Source organism: Raphanus sativus, chromosome 7 (genome assembly GCF_000801105.2).
Source record: "Raphanus sativus cultivar WK10039 chromosome 7, ASM80110v3, whole genome shotgun sequence".
Lineage (NCBI taxonomy): Eukaryota > Viridiplantae > Streptophyta > Magnoliopsida > Brassicales > Brassicaceae > Raphanus > Raphanus sativus.
The window spans coordinates 20,346,854-20,372,618 of NC_079517.1; the positions used below are offsets into that span (position 1 = coordinate 20,346,854).

The 25,765-nt window shown below is 40.7% G+C and overlaps 1 protein-coding gene and 1 pseudogene across 1 annotated transcript; one reads left to right on the forward strand and one right to left on the reverse strand.

Annotated features, from left to right (window-relative positions):
• LOC130498076 (translation factor GUF1 homolog, mitochondrial-like) overlaps window positions 1-104 on the forward strand; it is a 1,462-nt pseudogene extending 1,358 nt beyond the window's left edge.
• Window positions 105-21,426: 21,322 nt separating this feature from the next.
• Window positions 21,427-22,779, reverse strand: LOC108816894 (putative NAC domain-containing protein 94). The gene is made up of 3 exons (XM_056990599.1): window positions 22,559-22,779; window positions 22,180-22,457; window positions 21,427-21,998 (listed from the first exon to the last, which is right to left on the reverse strand). Exons 1-3 carry the CDS (start codon window positions 22,755-22,757, stop codon window positions 21,516-21,518), a joined length of 960 nt encoding a protein of 319 aa, XP_056846579.1. The 5' UTR covers window positions 22,758-22,779; the 3' UTR covers window positions 21,427-21,515.
• Between the last annotated feature and the right edge of the window lie 2,986 nt (window positions 22,780-25,765).

Below are 25,765 nucleotides of genomic sequence, written 5' to 3' on the forward strand. Positions count from 1 at the left end.
GATCTGAGGACCGATGGAGGAAACGGGAACTTTCAGGAGTACATCGATAGAAACGATGCCGAACTCAAACGACTACACGCTATTATGCATATGTGATACACTAAAAATGAATCTTTGCTACTGCCAAGTTAACAGTTGCAATTGTAGTACTTGAGATTCAAGTCCAGAGGACCAGTCTACACTCTAGTTCTATAAGTTCCAGAATCAAGCTAAGAAGAGGATATAATTTGGTTGAAATAGGCGATAGTAAACAAGCAAAATAAACACGAGATTGATTCGATTAAACAAGAACTAGCCTAGGGTATTTCATTGGGTGTTGAATTGGAGCCAAACAGTTATTCAAGCGCGATGAAGTGCTTTCTAGAACTCGGATCACTCAGCTGGAGCACTCCACTGTCGTGGCAGTGATCGCTTTGCGGATCGATCTCACCACCTAACTGTCGTTGGGATGAGGATCAATTGCAAGCTTTAGAGAACAGGTCCGATCAGTTCACTTACCACCCTAATATCTACTTTCGCTGATTAGGGATACTAAGCTCATTCAATACATGTCAAGTTATCATCCTAAGCGGTTAACTAGGTGATGAACTAGTGATCTAACATCAAGTGATCAGTTTAATGAAAGCAGTAAGAACAGTATGAATGAAGAACAGTTATGGATCGCTTATCTATGTTTAGCTCATGTCTCAACACCCTAAAAACCCTAGGCGAGCAAGGTCACTACTCGATCATGATGCACATAAACAAAGACATAAATCCTGAATAAAATTGCATAAGAACAGAGTATGAAACAATAGGGTTCAGATGATCTTCTCTATGAGAGGATGGATTTTTCTCCCTTACAAGTTGCAGATCGCAAAATACTCAGTGTTCTCTTGTAAAAACTAGCGTCCGAAAAAATAGAAAATAGATAGATGGTGTTTTTATATGGAGGCGCCAATCAGAAGAAAAGAGATTAGGGCAATAGGGCTTTAATTCCCGAAATAGGAGTTTCCATATTCGACTGGAACAATCTCCGGATCACTCCGTCTGCTTGTTCCGCTTGAGAGAGAACAGTCTCGGGACTGTTCTCTTGAGTGTTCTCCGCAGGAATGCTCCAAAATGACTTCTTTTCATCAGGCACCTTCTCTTCTTTCTTCTACTAACTCCAGACCTGTAAAAGGTCAAAAAGGACTAGACTGACACGAATTAGTGACTTGAAACAAATGAAAACATATATACAATGATGTGAAAAACACCATATATCAATTCCCCCAGACTTAGATCCTTGTTTGTCCTCTAACAAGGCAAGTACCAAGAACATGGAGAAAGGTTTGAAAGCGTGGGAACTCGCTTATTCTCAGCAACCATACTCTTACCACAAATCTCTGAACCATACAAGCTGTAGATTAGGACCACACACACTTACTGAGAACCCCCTGATCGCTGTTCGAAGATCGGCTCCTTACTCTACATCTCAACCTGAAAAGGCAACACTCTCGAGACAAAACTCCTTATGTTCAATTAAGATCAGCGTGAGCTTCTTGTCACAGGCTCTACTCAGAGAGAACATGCTAGGTATAAAACAGGCTAACTTTTATGGTGGAGTTCAAGAGTGTTTAGGGTTTACCAAGAGCGGGTGCAGGATATCGCACAAAATGGTCGTGAGAGGACGGCTCCATTGAGGTCCACAGTCCTTACTCATCTCTGCTAATCGGACTGCTCTCCGATAGATCGATCATAGGACTGCTCTCCGATAGATCGATCATAGGACTGCTCTCCGATAGATCGATCATAGGACTGCTCTGCGTGATTCAACTTCCCCTTCAGAACACTTCACTGAAACCACCATTACCTTCTCAACTTCCCAGTGGCATGCATCATAGATTCTTCCCCTTCTCGTCACCAGTAAATCAAAGCAAAAACAGAATAATAATAATTTTTATTTTTTTTTATATATATACTGAAATACAGAATGCTGGGGTGACGAGCAAGGAGGTAACAAGTGATGTACATGATGCCACTGGTGATTCATTCTGGTCTGTTCTAGCCACTTACTTCTTCGTTGTTCTCTATGGTATCGGAACAGGCACCTCGGTTGTTCTCTTTCGTACCGGAACAAGCACTCCGGTTGTTCTGCCTGCTTCCACTGTGTGAGCATTGATGAGTAAGAACTGCGTCGATCCTTTCCTCTCCGACCTTTTTGCACATATCTGCACATAAAGTACTAGAAAAGCAAATGCATGAGGGTGGAATAAAAGGTCAGGGTTCACGGTGGGAACTAGCTAAAGATGAGCTAGCCACTCAGGAACAGCAAGAGGGATAAAAATCGGATAAGAAGTCCTGAGTGTAGTTCTCATTCTACCCTGATCTAGTGCCCATGACAAGAAGAATTAAAGTCCAGATTAGGTTCAGATAAAGTGGAGTTAAGTCTGCCCAGTGTAACCTGATCGGTATAGAACTTCTGGAGTGTCAAATGTGATAAGTCAGGGTGTTCCAGGTCCATGTGTGGGTCTTTCATCACTGCTAAGGTCACTGAATAAGGAGGTTAAAGCACGAGGTGGTTAAAGAGCATTACAAAATAAGGTCCTGATTCCCACAATAGTTTTGACTGACTCGATCCTAAAACTGACTCGATAAAAACATGAAAATGACACAAGGACTGACTCAAAAAGCACACAAGCGAATATAGTTCAATCGCTCCCCCAGACTTAGTTCACACTATCCTTGGTTGTGAAAATAAATCAGAGGAAGCTGAAACAAACCAAACAGAAGCAAATAACATGAAAAATAAATAGTTCAGATGGATAAGACAAGGGATAGAAATAGTCCTTTCGGACTCAGTCTGAATCGCCGCTACCGGAGTGACCAGCTGTCCTCCTGTTCCTCGGCAGTCTCTCTGCTGCAGTCGATGTTCCCGCGTGTTCCTTGCCTGGGCGCCTTGTTCTCTGCGGCGTACGCTCCTCATGGGCTCCAATGCAGCGGCCTATGATCGCCCTGAGTATCCTCTTCATGAGGCTGTTGTTCTTCTTCTGGGAATCAACCATCCAGCGTCTGTAGGCGTGATCATCAGTCACATCGGTGAAATCCTCCAAGTCATACTCACCATCAGCCGGTGGAGTCACATGCTCCACATCATCCATGTCTTCGTCATCGTGTTGAACCGGTGCCTTCGGATCATCGCAGAGGTGCTCTTCATCGAGTGAGAACACAATGTTCTCCAGGGATAGGAAGTCTGTGAACCCAGGCATAGGGAGCTTGCAGTACAGAGGGTTCCCTTCCTTATCCTGGAACTTGTATGTGGTCTCGTCGCGCAAGATGTGGCATGCGATCAGGTAAGGAGTATCAATGTACTCCATCTCAGAGACAACCGTGTAGGAGCTGAGGTTGATGTTGAAGCGCTGGAACAAGGGAGTGAGCAGACTGCCGAAACGATCCTTCTTGTCATCAGTCCGAATCAAGGTGTCCTTGCGCTCAGCGAACATGGAGATGAGATGGAACCCTGGGTTGGTCTTGACTTCCTGGAACGGAGTGATCTTCTCTCTGCGCATCTCGTCCTCAAGACCCGTGTAGAGAACCTGGAGCTCTCCATTGGTGATCTTGGAGGTGTACTCCTTAGCGAACAGGACGTTGGACACTATCTTGGCAATGATCCGGATAGCAGGGTTCCGGATTTGCGACTGGTAGGCCTTGCGAGAGGTGAACTTGCCGGATGCAATGAGGTCCCAAAAGGTGTCTGCCGGCTTGAACTTCTTTTCTACAGAAACTCCCTTTGGCGTGTCCGCAATCTCGAGTAGCTCGTTCAGATCGTGCAGGGAGATGGAGCAGAACTTGCCATCGGCCATGAAGGAGAAGAAGCAGTTCTCGTACGTAGGCTCATTGGGGTTCAGATAAGTGATCTGGCACGTCGCGAGCACTTGCCTAACCAAATCCGGGTACAGAACCTGGGCTTGGAAACAGATAGGCATGATTCCCATAGCCTGCATCGTATCGAACACCTCAGTGTCAAGGCCGAGATCGCCTAGAGTCTCCTGGTGAGCGAACCGCGTGGGCAAGATCTCCGCTTGAAGGAGCCGGTTGTATCGCCCTGCTGACTCCTTGTCCCATCCCTCAACATTGTAGTCAAGGAGCAACGAATCATTGAGGTCGATGGGTTCGCCCTCAATTTTGTTCTGCCACGGGTAACCAGGTGGAGCTCTTGCGGCTGGAGAAGCTGTGCTCTTGGCTGCTCTAGCGTTTCTCATCTTTGGAGGCATCTGCAAAACAACAGCAAAACACAACATCAGCACAGTTCGTCGGTTGTTCTAGCAACGATGGAACAATCCAATCTTCTTGTTCTATCCAAGTCCATCGATTACTAGACAACCTACACAAGCCTCAATCTCAACAGTAGAAATCGCAAAGGCCAAGAATCACAAGCAACAAATCGGTTCCTCTTTCATTTAAAACCAATCATGAGTTCAATCCTAGTAGCAAGTATATTATCAAGAGCTACAACCTAGGATGAAATCGCAAAGCATAAAGGAAAGAGAGAACTCAAGAAATCACTCCCAAATCGCGATTTGCATGCGCAAAAAGGGGGAGAGTTCTTGTCCGATTACCTTGAGTGGAGAGGTGATTCCTGCAAAACAAACCAATCTCTAGAGAACCCAAGAGGTGAGAACCAAAAATCGTGAAGATTGAATCAAAAGGGGAGAGTTTGCGATTTAGGGTTCTTGAGAGGGGTGGGTTGATTTGCGGCGAGAGAGAGAGATAGTGGGGGAGTGGAATGTTTGGGCTTCTAAAAGCCAATCAAAACCGCTTCCCCTTCCATTTTTTTTTATTATTTATTTTTTCTTTTGTTCGAGCACTTACCTGGGAAAAATCGGCGGAACAACCGCTGGAGTGCTCTCCTGGAGTGATCTCGAATTTTCTTGATTATTCAACCTGCAAGTTAGTTCCTAGAAAGATAAAGATAAAAAGAAAACAATATTTACACTCACCAGTGGGTTGCCTCCCACCAAGCGCTTGTTTTCTGTCACTAGCTTGACTTCAATGAGCCGATTAGGCTTGAGGGGGATCGCTTAAGGGTATCTCTACACCTTCAGCGATTGTTGTGTCAGCAAGGTATGGCTTGAGACGCTGACCATTGACAACAAATTCTCCTCCTCTTGTGTCCAGCAACACAACAGCTCCATAAGGGCGAACCTCCTTAATGGTGAATGGTCCAGACCATCTGGACTTAAGCTTTCCAGGGAACAGCTTAACCCGTGAATTGAAGAGTAAGACTTGATCGTTCGGGGCAAAGCTTCTGCTGATGATCCGTTTGTCGTGGAATGCCTTGGTCTTTTCCTTGTAGATCTTAGAACTCTCATAGGCCAGATGCCTGATCTCCTCCAACTCGTGGATCTGAATGGTTCGCCTCTCCTTGGCGGGTTTGATGTCGAAGTTGAGTAGTTTGACAGCCCAAGCCGCCTTGTACTCTAGCTCAACAGGTAGGTGGCACGCCTTGCCATAGACCAGATGATAGGGAGTGGTCCCTAAAGGGTCTTGTAGGCTGTTCTGTACGCCCAGAGAGCATCGTCAAGCTTAAGGGACCAGTCCTTGCGGGTGGTGTTGACAGTCTTCTGGAGGATGTTCTTGATCTCTCTGTTGGAAACCTCCACTTGACCACTTGTTTGAGGATGATAGGCGGTTGCAACCTTGTGTTTGACACCATTCTTGCTCAGCAATCCTTGGAACAACTTGTTGATAAAGTGAGTTCCACCATCGCTTATAACCACTCTAGGCACTCCAAATCTTGGAAAGATGATGGAGGTGAACATCTTGGTTACAACTCGCGCATCATTGGTTGGACTAGCAATCGCTTCTACCCACTTGGAGACATAGTCCACAGCAACTAGGATGTACTCGTTCTTGTGAGAGACTGGGAAGGGTCCCATGAAATCGATCCCCCAGCAATCGAACACTTCAACTTCCAAGATGTAGTTCTGAGGCATCTCGTTTCTCTTGCTTATACTCCCCATCCTTTGGCATGAATTGCATCGAGATATGAAAGCGTGAGCATCTCTGAACATAGTGGGCCACCAGAAACCGGCTTGGAGGATCTTGGAAACTGTCTTGAAGGTGGCAAAGTGACCAGCATAAGAGGAACCGTGGCAGTGGTGAAGGATCCCTGGAATATCAGCCTCTGGAACACATCTCCTGAAGATCCCATCCTTGCCTTGCCGATAGAGATACGGCTCATCCCAGAAGTAGTGCCTTGCCTCCCTTAGAAATTTCCTCTTCTCATTCCCAGTGAACCTCAAAGGCTCTTTCTCAGCTGCCAAGAAGTTGGCAATCTCAGCAAACCATGGAAGGTTCGGGTACTCCTTCTGGATCACTGCAACGAATGCTCCTTCTACGCGGGAACAGTCCTTGATGGCAGGTGACGACTGCTCCATGTTGCGCAGACCAATCGCATTGACGTACTCCATCGGTTGTTCCACATCAAGAACTGTCTCATCTGACACTTTCATCCTGGAGAGATGATCTGCTACTCCATTATCAACCCCCTTCTTGTCTCTTATCTCCAGATCAAACTCTTGGAGCAAGAGAATCCATCTTAAGAGCCGCGGTTTAGCATCCTTCTTCGTGAGTAGGTACTTGAGAGCCGCGTGGTCTGTGTGCACAATCACCTTTGATCCAACCAGATAGGATCTGAACTTCTCAAAAGCGAACACGATGGCAAGGAGCTCCTTCTCTGTGGTTGCGTATCGGCACTGAGCTTCATCTAAGGTTCTGCTTGCATAGTAGATCACGTGAAGCTTCTTGTCTTTACGCTGTCCAAGGACTGCTCCCACTGCAAAATCACTTGCATCTGTCATGATCTCAAAAGGGAGATCCCAGTCTGGAGGTTGGACAACTGGTGCACTGACTAGGGCTCCCTTGATCGTGTGGAATGCGGCTAAGCAGTCACTGTCAAAGGCAAACTGAGCTTCCTTGCAGAGCAACCGAGTGAGTGGTCTCGCGATCTTAGAGAAGTCCTGGATGAACCTCCTATAGAAACCAGCGTGTCCCAAGAAACTCCTGATTCCCTTCACTGAAGTTGGTGGTTGCAGACTCATCATGACCTCGATCTTTGCCTTGTCCACCTCAATGCCTTTCTCTGATATCTTGTGTCCCAGAACAATCCCATCTCTGACCATGAAGTGGCATTTCTCCCAGTTCAGCACCAGATGCTTCTCCTCGCATCGCTTCAGCACCCTGCACAAATTTGACAAACAGACATGAAAGGAGCTTCCATAGACGCTGAAATCGTCCATGAAAACCTCCATTATGTCTTCGATCAGATCAGTAAAAATCGACATCATGCATCGCTGGAAGGTCGCTGGAGCATTGCACAAGCCGAAGGGCATCCTCCTGTATGCATATGTTCCATAAGGGCATGTGAACGTCGTCTTCTCCTGATCATCTGGGTGGATGGGAATCTGAAAGAAACCTGAATAACCATCTAAAAAGCAATAGTAAGGGTGGTTAGCCAATCTCTCAAGCATTTGATCAATAAAAGGAAGTGGGAAGTGATCCTTACGAGTCGCAGCATTCAACTTACGAAAATCAATGCACATGCGATGACCAGTAACTGTTCTAGTGGGGATCAATTCATTCTTTTCATTGGTTATCACAGTGATCCCACCTTTCTTAGGTACTACATGCACAGGACTAACCCACTTACTATCAGAGATCGCATAGATCACACCTGCTTCTAGAAGTTTCATTATCTCTTTCTTTACAACATCTTTTAGATTTGGGTTTAACCTCCTCTGATGTTCTACAGAAGTCATCGATTCATCTTCCAGGTGTATTCTATGCATGCACAGATCAGGTGAAATGCCAGGTATGTCAGCTAGAGAATAACCCAAAGCCTTACGATATTTTCTCAGCTCACACAAAAGCAGAGCAGTCTCTGCATTGTTCAGGTCAGCATTCACAATGACAGGATATGTGGAGTTGGGTCCAAGAAATGCATACCTGAGTCCCTTGGGAAGGGATTTGAGCTCTACCTTTGGAGCTTTCAGCTCGCTCCATGAGTCATCGGTCTGAGCTGCCGGAACAGACGGGTTCTGAGGCGCGGTTGTTCCAGTCGCTGTGCTGGACTCACTGTTCTCCCCCAGACTTAGATTCGCCACCATTCTCTCAATACTCCTGGCTGAATCCAGGAATTTGGCATAGGCATCAGCATCAACACTCTCTAAGCTCTGCTCGGCTTCAGCTCTGACTAAGGCGAGTTCAAGTGGATCCTCGGTGAGAATCTCCTCGATCATTCCTTCATGCGGCTCTAGCGGATCACCATCTTCTTGGACAGTGAAAGTTTGTCCATCCAGCATCGGCTTCTTGAGCATCTGATCCATCTCAAACTTCATCACAATATCTCCAAGGTGGAGATCAATCTTCCCTTGTCGGACATCAATGATAGCTCCAACAGTGCAGAGGAATGGTCTGCCTAGGATCAGGGGATCATTGGAGTCTTCCTCGACTTCCAGAACAACAAATCGGCAGGAACAATTGTGTTTCCAACCAGAACTTGAAGATCTTCGAGGATTCCAACTGGAGACTTCACAGATCGATCAGCAAATACTAGTGACATCCTGGTAGGCTTGAAGTCCGTGTATCCAAGGCGCTTAGCCACTGTATAAGGCATAAGGTTTATGCTTGACCCTAGATCGACCAGTGAGCATGAGAAAAGTGTTCTCCCAATCTGAACCGAGAGGAAAAATTTTCCCGGATCACCGAACTTCTTGATCCTTCTGTTCTGGAGCACCGCGCTGCACTCCTTAGAGACAATCATGAACTCGCTGTCATCAGATATCTTCCCAGAGATCAATCCCTTGACAAAGCTACGCATGGATGGTATCATCTGGATCGCACTCATCAGAGGGAGTTGACAGTTAGGTCTTCCAGCATCTTCCTGCACTTCATCTCTTCCTTATCCTTGCGTGTGCCTTAGCTGGAACAGGGTAGGGCACTTTCGGTACATACTGACGAGCAGGAGAAGGTGCTGCAGTCGGTGGAACAACCCCAGCGGGTCGCTCTGCTTCAGTCGGAACAGTCTCAGCAGGTTGTTCTGCATCTTCCTCATCTGTGGGTACAGCCTTAGGTGGCTGATCTGACTCCTTCTGCTTCCCTTTCTCAGCCGATGTGAATCTCCTGGGGTCTAGATCAGGCAGTTGCTTTCCACTCCTCAAACCTACTGCATTGCACTCTTTGGGGTTCTTGTCTGTTTTTCCAGAGAGAGTTCCTTGCTGTCTCTTCACATTCTCGGCAGTCTGAGCAATCTGATTATCCATCTGTCTCATATGGCTTGAGACATTGTCATACTTCACACTCAGGTCATTGAACATATGATTCATCCTGGTGTTGATGTCGTTTGTGACCTGGTTCAGTGCTTTCCCCTGGATCTGCTGTCCTTGGAGCAGTTGGCTCATCATATTGGCGAGGCTCTTCATGTCATCATGCGGAGCAGTCTGAGCGGTTGTGCAGCTTGCTGATTAACCGGCTGTTTCTGGCTGTGGAATTGGGCATTCTGAGCTGGGTTAAGGACAAAGGTTCTTCCCTGATTGCCATAAGGCCTTTGGTATCCACTGTTCTGACCCTGGTTTCCTTGAGCTTTATCGTCTGGTTTAGGGGCATTGAACAGGTGGGGATTGTTCCTCACGTTAGGGTTCGGGTGATAGTTCTTGAACTGCCATCCTTGCCCATTCACATAACTCACTTCATGCTGATCCTCAGCCGACTGATCTGCCTCTGATGTGCCTTCCGCGGTAGCTTTATCCTGTGGGGATTCTTCCATGATGAAGACCTGGTTCTGGTTGCTCTTAATCAGCTGATCGACCTTGGCAGAGAGCTCATCAATCTTGCTGTTATCAATGCTCTTCACCTTCTGAGTGCGATCAGTCTCGCGGTTATTGTCGCTGAGCTTGAGGCCATGTTCTCAATCAACTCGAATGCACCTTGAGTAGACTGAGTCATGAAGTCTCCCTTACTGGCTGAGTTCAAAGTGTTCCTGTACTCCCAGCCTACTCCATCGTAGAACACTCCCAGCAGATAGTCTTCCTCAAAATCGTGATGTGGGCACTCTCTGCGGTAGACATTGAATCGCTCCCAAGCATCGCAGAACGGCTCGTCCACCAGCTGTTTGAAGGTCACGATCTTCTGTCTCAGAGCTGCCGTCTTCGATTTCGTGTAAAAGTGGCTTAAGAAAGCCTCTCGGACTTGTTCCCAAGTGGTGAGTGATCCGTGGGTAGTGAATCAAGCCAGCGAGCAGCTTTCCCATCGAGAGAGAAAGGGAACAGAGTACACTTGATGTAATCGGGTGGTACTCCATTCGCTTTAGTGAAACCACACATCTTCTCAAAGTGCTCGATGTGGTCCATCGGTATCTCAGCAGGAAGCCCATTGAAGATCTTCCTTTGCACTAGACTTATCAAGGCTGGCTTGATCTCGAAGTCTTGCCTAGTGCACGGTGGAGGGGTTATGGCAGATCGCGTAGCAGGCAGATTACGCAGTAAGTTTCTCTGGCCGATCTGGACCACTTCCTCTTGTTGGTTCTGCTGGTTCGCAGCATTCAGAGCAGCTTGCTCGGCAGCAGCTTGCTGCGCTTGGATCGTCTGCTGCATCTGCAGCATCTGCTGTTGCATGAGTGCAAACGCAGCAGTGAGATCATCTGGATGATCACCCATGTTGGTGTTCGTTGATCTCGGCTGTTGACGGTTCTGTCGTTCCAATCTCGCTAGTTCCTCGTTGGTAAGCTGATGCAATGGTCCTTGTGCGTTGCTCCGAGTATGTCTACTGGTCATGCACCTGGATCATCAGCTGAAACAAAGAAAATAACACAAGTTAGATATCTTAGACTAGATATGAAACCGAAAATTAGAGGTAAAAAATCTGGTCCCCGGCAACGGCGCCAAAACTTGATACACTAAAAATGAATCCTTGCTACTGCCAAGTTAACAGTTGCAGTTGTAGTACTTGAGATTCAAATCCAGAGGACCAGTCTACACTCTAGTTCTATAAGTTTCAGAATCAAGCCAAGAAGAAAATATGATTTGGTTGAAATAGGCGATAGTAAACAAGCAAAATAAACACGAGACTGATTCAATTAAACAAGAGCTAGCCTAGGGTATTTCATTGGGTGTTGAATTGGAGCCAAACAATTATTCAAGCGTGATGAAGTGCTTTCTAGAACTCGGATCACTCAGCTGGAACACTCCACTGTCGTGGCAGTGATCGCTTTGCAGATCGATCTCACCACCTAACTGTCGTTGGGATGAGGATCGATTGCAAGCCTTAGAGGACAGGTCCGATCAGTTCACTTACCACCCTAATATCTACTTTCGCTGACTAGGGATACTAAGCTCATTCAATACATGTCAAGTTATCATCCTAAGCGGTTAACTAGGTGATGAACTAGTGATCTAACATCAAGTGATCAGTTTAGCTCATGTCTCAACACCCTAAAAACCCTAGGCGAGCAAGGTCACTACTCGATCATGATGCACATAAACAAAGACATAATTCCTGAATAAAATTGCATAAGAACAGAATATGAAACAATAGGGTTCAGATGATCTTCTCTATGAGAGGATAGATTCTTCTCCCTTAGATGTTGCAGATCGCAAATACTCAGTGTTCTCTTGTAAAACTAGCGTCCCAAAAATAGAAAATAGATAGATGGCGTTTTATATGGAGGCGCCAGTCAGAAGAAAAGAGATTAGGGCAACAGGGCTTTAATTCCCGAAATAGGAGTTTTCATATTCGTCTGGAACAATCTCCGGATCACTCCGTCTGCTTGTTCCGCTTGAGAGAGAACAGTCTCGGGACTGTTCTCTTGAGTGTTCTCCGCAGGAATGCTCCAAAAGGACTTCTTTTCATCAGGCACCTTCTCTTCTTTCTTCTACTAACTCCAGACCTGTAAAAGGTCAAAAAGGACTAGACTGACATGAATTAGTGACTTGAAACAAATGAAAACATATATACAATGATGTGAAAAACACCATATATCACTTATTGATAAACCGGCTAAAGCAAAGTTAGTAGGATGCAGATGGTTATTCAAGCTTAAGCCGGGAATCCCAGGTGTTGAGGATGAGCGCCACAAGGGCAGATTGGTTGCCAAAGGATATTCTCAAACAGAAGGGGTTGACTACAATGAAATATTTTCACCAGTGGTGAAACATGTCTCTATCAGACTTATGCTAAGTGTTGTGGTGAATCTAGACCTGGAATTAGAACAGATGGATGTGAAAACAGCATTTTTACATGGAAGCCTAGAGGAGAGAATCCTAATGGAACAGCCAGAGGGATATATAAAGCCAGGTACAGAGAACAAAGTGTGCCTGTTGAGAAAGTCTCTGTACGGCTTAAAACAGTCCCCAAGAAGATGGAACCATCGGTTCAACAGCTTCATGAAAGATCAGTTGTTTGAGCGTTGCAGCAAGGACTTGTGCGTGTATATGAGGGATGTTCAAACAGATAAGGCTATTTATCTACTACTATATGTCGATGACATGTTGATTGCCTCAGGAAACAAGAAGGTTATCAAAGATCTGAAGGAGAAGCTAAGTGGAGAATTTGAGATAAAGGATATGGGAAAGGCCTCAAGAATTCTGGGCATGGACATTACTAGAGATCGAGAGAAAGGAACACTTATTCTATCTCAGAGTAAATACATTGAGAAGGTCTTAAGGACGTTCGGGATGCAGGACTCGAAGCCTGTGATCACACCTACTGCATCACATTTTAAGCTAAGAAGCCTAACAGATGAGGAATGGAGATTGGAATCATCTAAGATGGACAGAGTCCCCTATGCAAGTGTCGTGGGGAGTCTAATGTACGCTATGGTAGGCTCTAGACCTGATCTAGGATTTGCAGTGGGTTATGTCTGCCGATTTATGAGCAAACCAGGAAGAGAACACTGGAAAGCAGTTTAATGGGTACTAAGGTACTTAAAGGGAGCAGTGGATTCGAATTTAACTTTTAAAAAGAATTCTACACTCCTAGTGGAAGGATATTCAGACTCAGACTATGCAACAGATATGGACAGACGGCGGTCAGTAACTGGATATGCATTCAAATTCGGAGGTAATACTATTTCGTGGAAATCATGTCTACAATCAGTGGTTGCTCTATCTACTACAGAGGCAGAGTATATGGCTATGAATGAAGCAGCTAAAGAAGCAATGTGGCTAAAGGAGATATGCGCAGAACTAGGGTTCAAGCAACAATGCATCAAATTGTACTGTGATTCTCAGAGTGCTCTAGCCCTAGCAAGAAATCCAGTTAATCATGAGAAGACTAAGCACATAGCTACTAAGTTCAACTTCATTCGAGATCTAGTGGAAGCAGGGGATATTGTTCTAAACAAGATACACACTAACGTCAATCCTGCAGATTTCCTAACGAAGACAGTACCTGGTCAGAAGTTCCAGCTTTGCTGTGAGCTTTTGAATGTGAACTGAGCAGACAGGAGACGCTCCAGGTGATTCAAGTTGCATGATTCAGACCTCGCACAACACAAACATCAGACAATGATTAGTGTGTATGAAAATAAGAGTCAAAAGGCAACAGGGAGTGTCAATAAAGAATAAGGGATCACCTGGAGGATAATAAGAATCGAGACACAGTGCTCGGTTCAGGTGGAGTAGTACGGACCACCTGACATTCCCAGATAACTAGCGAGACTCAGAAACATGTCCCATGATCAGATAACATCTCATCAGCACACCAACGTCTTGAAGAAGACACCGCCTACAAGGAGTTTTTTGAAGGAACAAATTGTTAGTGACCAACTCGAGTACGTCACGAAGCAAACTAAGGTTGTTCACTAAAGAGACTTACAGAAGAAGAATGGAGCGTGGTTTGATTGACATCTCACAAACAGAGCAGATGTCAGGAGAAGGTTCAGGTTTGAAGCGACAAAGTTTGATTGCAGAGAACTACCAACTGCTAACAGAATGAGAGCAGTTAGAACAACAGTCAGAAACGCATACACAAGTAAGGACATTCTTCGAGATAGAGAAAGGTTCATACTTGGTCTCGAGACAGAGGTGAAGCGAGATGGTGGAGCTCCGGTGGGAGCTCAAGGAGCTCCGATGTGAGCTCAAGGCAGGACAGTATCGCAGTCGCTTACGCCAGACGAAGTCTCTAGCCACCAGCGGAGACATGCAAAGGCAAAAGTCAATGGATTAGTAAAACACTAACACGGTTCTCTTGATGTCCTTAACAGATGATCCTAATCGCTTATAACAGGGAGATAATAGAAGTACCTGAGGCTATTGGAAGAGGAACGGTGACTGAGTCAAGGCGGAGTTCGATCTCATCGCAAACCGAGAAGGGAATCATCTCGATTCACGACCTTCGAAGTAACGAGTGAGAGGAGAAGAGGCAACAGTAAACGACTGAATCAAACGGGGCATTTTCTCGGTGGAGCTAGGTCTTCACGACGAAGAAGAGAGAGATGGTATCTCCGGTGGAACTGAGTCCGCTTCGGCGGAGAAGGTTCGAGAGAGACAGAGGAGATAGAGAGAGAGAGAGAGTCAAGATGACTCTTCAGTTTCTCAAGAGACAAAAGACAAAGGGAGAGGAGGCTGTCGGCACAAAGGGTTTCGCGACCATGGGCCAGCTTGGGCCTCAGTCCAAAACGGTGGAGATTTGTGAGTTTTGGGCTTCGACATTCTCGCTGGGCCAGAACCAAAATGCACAGGCCCACTCCAGCTTTACCTAGTCACATGCGACACACACATATATAAAGGGGTGTTAGCATGTTGATTAGGGTTAAGCAGCATTAAGGAAACAACAGAGAGTTTACGGAAACATAAGATCATATCAGGTGGTAGCAAGAGAAAGGAGATAAATAGCTTAGGCTTAAGACTATTTGATCTAAGGGTTTGTTGTATTCTCTAGCTTGGGTGGATTTGATTCTTTGTAAACACTCTATCTAGCACATACTGATTTGGTGGTGCTAGAAGTCTTTTGATCTAGTGGATTTTGGGAGCAGGAGTTCTCCCACGAGACGTACCGCGCTGAGGGCCGGGAACTCATTAAATTGATTGTGCCATTTACTTTCAGTTTAAACCTAGATCTAAGTTAACTTGACACCTAAGTAATCTGACTAATATCTTTTACAATAATTATAAACTAATACTCCTTCCGTTTATTAATATAAGTCGTTTTAGAAAAAGTTCATTTGTTCCAAATTATAAGTAGTTTTCGGTTTTCTATGTAAAATTTATTTACACTTAATGCATTATAACCAATGATAAAATATCTTCCATTTTTGTATCGGTTGAATTGTGATTAGATAAATAATTAATGATGTTTTTGTCTAGAAAATCTAAGAAATTAATGATTTTTAATCCATGTGCATAGTACTAAAACGACTTATAATGAAAAAACGGAGGGAGTACATATTAGCAATGTCCTGCACTAGTTAAGTGGTAATAGTACATCTTAATTGTTAGGGGAATACGACGTTCCCGCATCTCACTAGTGGTTGTCTCAAAACCAGTCTCGACCATTGAGCTTACACTCGGAAGCTCATTAGTTAATCCTCCGGCCAAGTTGTGGAAGTAGTTATCGTCATTGTTGCTAGGAAACAGAGCATTCTTTGTTTCACTGTTCCTAGTAAAGATAGTATCCTCTGTTCCGTTGTTTCAGGAAAATTACCCAACTGTTATGGAAAAGTTGGTTTATTACTAAATTAATATACATCTTTTAGAAATTATTTGAAAGTTTGTGCACATGTAGTAAATTACAGTTAAAATCATTTGTTAGTTTTTTTAAATTGAGATTATTTTTAAACAATAAATTAATTTCACTAATTAAAAATCCACATCAAACAGAAAATCAACTGTCTCTGACAATCAACATTACGGTTTAGAAAAAAAAACACAACAACACAATTTTCTTAGTTGTTCTTTTGTCTCGAACGAACTAATCCTAGGTTGACATCGTGTTACTGCTTAACTGTCTGGTTTCTTAACTTTCTTCGATATCGTCTTATCCGAAATCGTCATCTCCAGTCGTTTCTATGAAATCGTCTTCGCTGCAATCATCTGAAATCATCTTCTCTGCTGCATTGTTCGAGTTTATGGCTGAGTTTTAGTTTATGTTGTGACTGAGTTACTTTTCTTTTACGGCTGGTTTATATATGCAATTGTAAATTTATTTATTGAAATAAATAAATTTTATGTTTTAAAACGTCATTTAAAAAGAATTATATAATACATATATTAAAATGAAGTACAAATTGATACTAACCCTTAAACTTGTATAATATTTACAATCTCATGCCGCTGAGAATTAAATAAACATAATTTTAATTAATTCATTCATTTTTAATCCAAACTACTTCCTATAATATAGCTTACCAATAAATCATACTATACAAATGAATTAAGTTTACATTTTAATATCTTCTTTTTTTACATTGTTTCATAAACGAAAATATAAATGTATTCTTTCAAATTCAGACTTCATTTATAAACTATCTAATAAATATATACAAAAATATGTGACTAAAATCAGGGAGTGTCCATAATTTTTGTAATATCATTTTCATAATTTCTATAATATTTGGAATTAGTTTATACATTTATAAAATTTATAGCATAATATTTTTTTACCATTAATCAGTGGAGAATAACCATGAAGTTGAATAAATCTTATAGGAGTTATGAGAAAGAAGCTATCTCACTTTCTAATTAGGTGATTCAAGGTTAGCATGTTCGGACATATGCCAATATCTTCATGATTCTTATCAAACCAGGATGAACCAAGATGTAAGAAGCTTTATTTGAAACCATTAATCAGTTCAGAATAATCAGTAAGTTGAATAAACACATAGGAGTTATGAGGAAGAAACTATCCTACTTTCTATTCAGGTGATTCCAGATTAGCCTGTTCGGACATATGTTAATGTCTTCATGATTATTTTCAAACCAGGATGAACCAATATGTAAGAAGCTTGATTTGGAACCATTAATCAGTGGAGAATAACCATGAAGTTGAATAAATCTCATAGGAGTTATGAGGAAGAAGCAATTCCACTTTCTATTCAGGTGATTCCAGATTAGCTTGTTTGGACATATGGCAATGTCTTCATGATTCTTATGAAACCAGGATGAACGAAGATGTAAGAAGCTTAATTTAGAACCATTACTTAGTGGAGAATAACCAGAAAGTTGAATAAATCTCATAGGATTTGTGAGGAAATAGCTATCCCACTTTCTATTCATGTGATTCCGGATTAGCATGTTCAGACATATGGCAATATATTCATGATCCTTATCAAACGAGGACGAACCAAGATGTAAGAAGCTTGATTTGGAACCATTCATCAGTTAGGAATAACTAGGAAGTTGAATAAATCTCATAGGAGTTATGAGGAAGAAGCTATGTCATTTTCTATTCATGCGATTCCAGTGTAGCCTGTTCGGACATATGACAATATCTTCATGATTCTTATCAAACCAGGATGAACCAAGATGTAAGAAGCATGATTTGGAACCATTAATCAGTGTAGAATAACAAGGAATTTGAATAAATCTCATAAGAGTTATGAGGAAGAAGAAATGCCAATTTCTATTCATATTATTCCAGATTAGCTTGTTTGGACATATGCCAATGTCTTCATGATTCTTTTCAAACCAGGATGAACCAAGATGTAAAGGAGCTTGATTTGGAACCATTAATCAGTTGATAATAACCATGAATTTGAATAAATCTCGTAGGAGTTATGAGGAAGAAGCTATCCCACTTTCTATTCATGTGATTCCAGAGTAGCATGTTCAGACATATGGCAATATCTTCATGATTCTTATCAAACCAGGATGAACCAAGATGTAAGAAGCATGATTTGGAACCATTAATCAGTTTAGAATAACAAGGAAGTTAAATAAATCTCATAGGAATTATGAGGAAGAATAAATGCTACTTTCTATTCACGTGATTCCAGATTAGCCTGTTCGGACATATGGCAATGTCTTCATGATTCTTTTCAAACCAGGATAAACAAAGATGTAAGAAGCTTGATTTTGAACCATTAATCAGTGGATAATAACCATGAAATTGAATAAATTTCATAGGAGTTATGAGGAAGAAGCTATCCCACTTTCTATCACGTGATTCCAGATTAGCATGTTCGGACATATGGCAATATTTTCATGATTCTTATCAAACCAGGATGAACCAAAATGTAAGAAGCTTGATTTGAAACCATTAATCAGTGGAGAATAACCAGTAAGTTGAATAAATACCATAGGAGTTATGAGGAAGAAGCTATCCCACTTTCTATTCATGTGATTCCAGATTAGCCTGTTAGGACATATGGCAATATCTTCATGATTCTTATCAAACCAGGATGAAACGAGATGTAAGAAGCTTGATTTCGAACCATTAATCAATGGAGAATAACCAGTAAGTTGAATAAATCTCATAGGAGTTATGAGGAAGAAGCTATCCCACTTTCTATTCATGCGATTCCAGATTAGCCTGTTGAGACATACGGCAATATCTTCATGATTCTTATCAAACCAGGATGAACAAAGATGTAAGAATCTTGATTTGGAATCATTAATCAGTGGAGAATAAAAGGAAGTTAAATAAATCTCATTGGAGTTATGAGGAAGAAGCTATCCTACTTTCTATTCACGTGATTCCAGATTAGCATGGTCGGACATATGACAATGTCTTCATGATCTTTTCAAACCAGGATGGACCAAGATGTTTGAAACTTGATTTGTAACCATTAATCAGTCAAGAATAACCATGAAGTTTAATAAATCTCGTAGGAGTTATGAGGAAGAATCTATCCCACTTTCTATTTACATGATTCCAGATTAGCATGTTCAGACATATGTCTATATCTTCATGATTCTTATCAAACCAGGATGAACCAAGATGTAAAAAGCTTGATTTGTAACCATTAATCAGTGGAGAATAACCAGTAAGTTGAATAAATCTCATAGGAGTTATGACCAAGAAGCTATCCCACTTTCTATTCAGGTGATTCTAGGTTAGCTTGTTCGGACATATGACAATATCTTCATGATTCTTATCGAGCAAGGATGAACCAAGATGTAAGAAGCTTGATTTGGAACCATTAATCATTCAAAAAGTTGCGTTCTACTCAGTCATGTTACACGTCCATGAAAATCAGAAAGTCCCGTGTAGTGAACAATGCCATCAAGATCCCAGTACATGTAGCCTGTTCTACAGCTATCATCCAGTCCCTTCTAGCACACAAATAAAATTAGTCCACTCTCGGTCCAACCATCATTCAGTCTGCATCAGAATGTAGACGCCTTGATTCCAGCCGATTAACCATGTCCCTGGTTATACCATCGCCGGTAAAGAATACTAAGACTCAATCGAGTCATAACCGCCAGTAACACGATCCACACCCATCCGGCCAATAACAGTCTCGTACAAAACCTATGTCCCCATCTTTTATCCTTGATCATTAGTATGTTCAGCATGATCCACACTATCGATCATCATCATATGTAACGGCATCCTCTTCAATCAGTCGGATATACATTGTTTTTACCCCTTTCGATCATGTATGTAAACGATCCAGACATCACTGAACCAATCACTCTGGGACCCGCGATCCATCAGAAAAGACTCCACATCCCACAAGATTATGCCGTACATGCATTCGATCAGCTCATTCCCTTCATCACTTCATCGGCTACATACTATGCTGGTGTATCCTTTGCCTCTCAGAACCATTCGCCGTCGAGCCAGGACTCGCGACCCAACAACGGAGACTTGGATCGGCCTTCCGGCCATCTCTCTCTCTCTCTCTCTCTCTCTCTCTCCTCTCTCTCTCTCTCTCTCTCTCTCTCTCTCTCTCTCTCTCTCTCTCTCTCTCTCGGTATTTTCTCTCTGTGTGTTATGTTCTTTTCTCCCCGAACCCGTGTGTCTCAGTATCTCCACTAAAATGAGGATAAAAAGGATTTCGACCGGTTACTTCTCGGCCTTAACTGCCCATAACCGTTTTACTCAACTTCCCGTTTGAGCATAAAATGCTTTCATTCTGCCAATGCTTTGGACTGTTTCCAGAATCCAATAATTGTCCTTGTCAGTTAAGAAATTCAGTAACCGACCTTAATTCTTCCAGTAACTGACCTATAACCGCTTCCAATTTCTATGGTAACTGCTCTGTAACTGTTCCAATAATTGCCTAGTAATCGCTAGATAAATGTTCCTGCCATTTTACTTAGCCTATCAGTTCATTTATGGCTCATTAACCATTCCCGTCAAAGCATGTATTAGTCAGTCCATGAAATCTAAGATAACAAGTCCAACTGTCTTGTTTGAAACCGACCAGCATTGTCCGACAAGCTCAACCGCTATGTCGAGACCCGACAACATTGTTCTAATCCGACCTATACTACCCATACGACAAGTCTAACACTCACTGGCTCATCTGATCGGTTTAGTTAAACTAATTCTTAGACTGTTCCAGCTCAGACTGTGGAACGGGGATGCTACATTGTACCCTCTACAAGGTCAAGGCAAAAATAAAAATAAAAGCAGTTGTGCATCAACTTCTAAAAGACACTAATCACAAATTTAGTGATACTACACTAATCCCTAGAGTTTTGTAAATTTTTATTTTATATCTAAAAGATAAAAAAAAAAATTTAATATTTAACAAAAAAATTTAGTACTTCCATCACACTTCAACCATCTCTAATGTATTTTTCTATTTTCCTCTAAAATAAAGAAAAATCTAATATAGAAACGGAATTTACTCCTATTTATTTTTTTTATTTTTAATTATATAATAAAAATACAGAATGTTTATTTCTTTCTTTATTTATAGAACTTAAAATTAATCTCTATTTAAAAATAGAAATAGATTTAGAGTAAATTTATCTCTACATACTATTATACAGATAAATATATAGATTGATTGAACATGAAGATACTATTACTATGGACACAACCATTAGGGCATTAATATCGCTGTGGGTTCTTAAACTTTTTTTTTCCTTTTCTTTTTCTGTTTTTTTTTTTTAAAAAAAAATTAAAATAAACTAATTGTGGGCCACCATATGTCAGTGAAGCCTACAAACAGTTAAGGACAACAATTAGGACGATTCTTATTTAAGGACATATAGAAGAAGTCTAGGACTTTTAATGGTGGGACCCACGTCAAACCACCTTAAAGACTTGTTAGGGGACGTGCGATACTTATGGTCTTAGAGATGTCCTTAGAGCAACTCTGCCATCTTGAGTTCTTGACTTTTGTGTAATATTGGAACTGAAATCATAGTAGAAACAATCTTAAGCAAAAGTCTTTAACAAATAAAGAAAGTAAACCAAAGTTACATTGTCCAAGATTAGGTTACTTCTAAACGCCGAAGGCTACAAAAAGCAAAGCAAGTCTTAATTTTTTTTCTTTTCTTTTTGGTCTGCAAGAAACCAAAACCAAAGCAACATTAATAAGATAATTATAAACTAATACATATTAGCGATGTCCTACACTAGTTAAGTGGTAATAGTACATCTTAATTGTTAGGGGAATACGACGTTGCCGACATCTCACTAGTGGTCGTCTCAAAACCAGTCTCGACCATTGATCTTACATTCGGAAGCTCATTAGTTAATCCTCCGGCCAAGTTGTGGAAGTAGTTATGGTCATTGTTGCTAGGAAACAGAGCATTCCCTGTTTCATTGTTCCTCAGAAAGATAGTATCCCCTGTTCCGTTGTTTCTAGCTATGTTGTACGGAACTCCGAGCATCTGAGACGCTAAATAAGCAGCAGCTGACTCTGTGAAGCTTGCGGGTTCGTCTACTGGAGAAGAGATAAGGTTTTGTCTTGTTGCCATGTTGCTGAAAACGTCTGTTGAAGCAAAAAGAGTTGTGGTTTGTGACGGTGAGTTGTATTGGCTGGTGTCAGGAATCGCCGGATAAAGCCATGATTGTGGGACTGATCTTTGTGATGATACTGCGTTCGTCTTCTTGAATATTCTGCAAATAGCCCAAGCATCCTACAAAAAAAGAGAAAAACAACACAAACACAAACCATGATTTGAAGTTTGACTGAACACCCATAAAGAAAGGTTATTTCTCCTGGGTGTAACGAAAGTTAGGGAAAGTGCGGTTACTTACGCTTGAAGGAATCTCTTTATTGTTGATGTTATGGTGTTGCTTCTTGTTATTGTAACTGGTATAAGACGATGAGTGATGAGAGTCAGATAGAGAAGGGAGACGAAATTCATGCATCATCCAATCGGTTTTGATTCCTTTAGCAGCTCGACCACGGTAGAACACAAGCGACTTCTTCAAACCGATGCATCGAGTCGAGTCTAATGAGTATATAGGCCGGTCAGTTCCGGTTGCTTTCCAGAATCCACCTCCAGTTACTCGGTTAGGCCTCGTGCTGTTCCTATATTTCCTGTCTCTTGGACAGTAAAAGTACCACTCTTTCTCCCCCATTGCCGCAAGCTCTTTTTTTTTAAACATTGATTCAAGAAAATGCATTCAAGGCTTTGGTTTCCATATATAAGTTCGGAGAAAAATTAGAAATAAGAGTTTCAGTGTGGCTTACTTGGTAGGTCCCATGGATCGTATTTGTAAATGTCGACTTTCTTGATGAGTTCAAAGGGAAGAGATTTGTGTAGAACCTTCCTTTTCAGGTAGAAACTTACGAGTTCTTCATCTGTGGGATGAAACCTAAACCCTGGCAAAACGACGTCATCGAATCTTTCTACGGTGTTGCTCTCTTCATCATCCATAACTAGAACCATAACGTAGTGATAGTTTAGTACTATTGGGATTATGAAATAAGTCGACCCAAAGAGAATGAAGAGAATAAGAGACATTTATAGAAATTCAGAGAGAGAGAGAGAGAGAGAGAGAGAGAGAGAGAGGTTGCTTAGATGACAAGAAATGTTTTCATGGGGAAACGATAATTGGACCAGAAAGTGATGCATTATAAGACCAATGTTTCTAGGAGAAGTGAAGAGTTTTGCAAGAAAGATATGATATGTGTTTCTTGAACTTTGTTTTTTCTTCATTTTATACATTTTCTTCAAATTTCGAGCGTGATTCATATTTCAAAGTTATGACTGTGTGCTTCTTGAAACTGAGGGTATGAGTCAAACTGAAAAATGTACATTAAATATTAAGTTTATAAAAGGTTATGGAAAAACATCTTTCTTTTCGACAATTTATTCTCTCTCCCTTTTAAAAAAAGAATCACTATAACATTTTCAAGAAAATTAAGAAAACTATATAATAGCATAATATATCTTTATTTAATATATGATAAATTAAATAAGAACGGTTTAAAAATTACCAAAATAGAACAAAAATTCAGCATGATTGTCTATATAGTATTTTTTTAACACCAAATAGATTCATATTTCATAAAGTCTGAAGAAACATTAGGAGAAGCATACATAGCTCTCTTTGCCAGGAAATCTGCTAACATGTTTTGAGCTCCATGAATGAAAGAAAACAAGACATACATAAATTGCATCGATAGAAACTCGATATCTGTGAGAGCTCCATAAAGCTTCATCGGATATGTCTTCGAGTTGATAGTTCTAATGAGCTCTTGAGAGTCGGAGTGAAACCAGACTTTGGAGAGAAGACGTTGCTTTGCGGATAGGAGTGCCTCACGCATCGCTAGTGCTTCAGCCATAAGAGGAGAGGAAACATGCATACGTCGCTTCGAGAAACCTTCTTTCTCATGCGAGTGGGTGTAGTTGTAGATCCATCCTAGGCCAGCAGCTCCTGATACTCTTGACCATGCAGCATCAGAGTGGCATAAGACTTTTTTTCCTTTTAAGATTTTTTTCATAATTCCAAAACTAACCCTTGATTAATCTAAATAAACATATTAAACTAATATAATTTTACAAAATATATAAAAAATTACATTCACGATTTTTGTCATTATTCTAAAAAATATATAATATTTTTAGGATATTTTTAGAATATTTACTTAACTGAAATTTTCTTAATTTTCTTAATTTTCTTAATAAACATATTTTTCTTATCCGTAGAAGGCACCTTCTACTTTTTTAGAATAATGACAAAAATCGTGAATGTAATTTTTACCTCAGGTAGAAGTATGAGTAGATTCTAGATTTCGCATTCCCGAAATTTTAGAATACTTCATAAAAGTAGAACCTGCATTCCACATGAAAGTGGCTATCTTTACGAATATTATAATTCACATTCTCCTTATTTATAATTTTAATAAAATGTAGATTGTTCTTTCTAAAAAAAATAGATGAACATGTTTAATCTAGAATTCATTTTCTACTAGTCTATTTTTCTGTAGAAGACGCAATTTACTTTTAGTAGAACGTAATTTAAATTTTTATTTATTAAGTTTTTCGAAAAACAAATATCCGCTTATCTATATGTGTGTTTTATTAATTGTTTAGATTTTATAATTTTTTTTTCAAAAAATTGTTTATTTATTAATTTACAGAAATTAAAAGGGTAAAAAGGAGACAAAATAGATAAAAATGGTTTTATACTAAAATGACAACCATGCTATTTTTTGTTTCATTTTGGAAATTTTCCCTTAAATCTATTGGTTACTCAAAAGGATAAAAATACATTTAATGTACAAAGTTATTTTAGAATAGTAAAATGACATTTTTAAAAGTAAAAAATAAATTTTAAATGACACTCTTTATGAAACAGAAGAAGTATATATAGAAATTCTACCAACTTTATTCTATCCGTTGACCAGTCTCGTTATCGTTTCTTCCTTAAGTGTATTTCTGAATGTGCTCTGTGTTAAGAATTTTCCCATGATCATTTTCACAACAGTCATCAAACTTCAATCTTATTGCTTGAGAAATTTGTGTCTTAGGTGATGGAAGGTTATAGTCTTATCTTGCGATAGGCGGATTAGATTGGCTTCATTCAGACGGTAAACAAATGACTAATGATTTAATGATGAGGGTACAAGTGTCAATCCATACGACATAAATTTTGACACAAATAATTTTAAGTGACTATTTATTAAAAATATAAATACTACAAGAAAACAGAACATTTCCTAACGAATTCTCGAGGAAATATGTTTATTGAAAATTTTTGTTGAAGTTTTGAGGAAAACATATCATTAGATAACCATTGTAATTCCTGACGGATTCCCGATGAAATAGGGAATTTTTCGGGAAATTCTGACGAATTTCAGATGGATTTTGGAGCCGTTATTGTTCCATTTGAAAATTTTAAAAATTTCGACGGATTTCTTTTTCTCCTTTAAAAATCCATCCGTAATTTACTCAGATTTATCTATAAATATAATCTCCTCTTCATTCATTCACAAGTCACAATAAAGCAAAAAACATGTCTTCTCCTAATTATTTTTGTTTGTGGATGGATAAATTCATATGGTTCATGATACAAATATTACTTACAGATGAATACACACAAGGTATTAGCAAATTCATGATGTTAACTCAACGACAACCGAAAGTAATAACTGGTAAGTTGAAACGTAACTATTCTACTTGTATGAATAATAGAAATATTAAAAAAAAATGTGTGGAACCATTTGAAAGGGTCTATGATGGGTTACATGGTCTGGTATCGTCATGGAGAAATATAAGATTATAGTAATACTAGCGAACCTCATATTGCGCACTAGTTAATAAACCTAACACAAATGTATATTTTGGTGTAGGTAGTGTTCATATGGTAATGATGAATATATAAAAAATTAACATTGGTTCTAGATGAAGAAGATAAACGAGAAGAATCCAATTTAGAAGCTTAGATACTT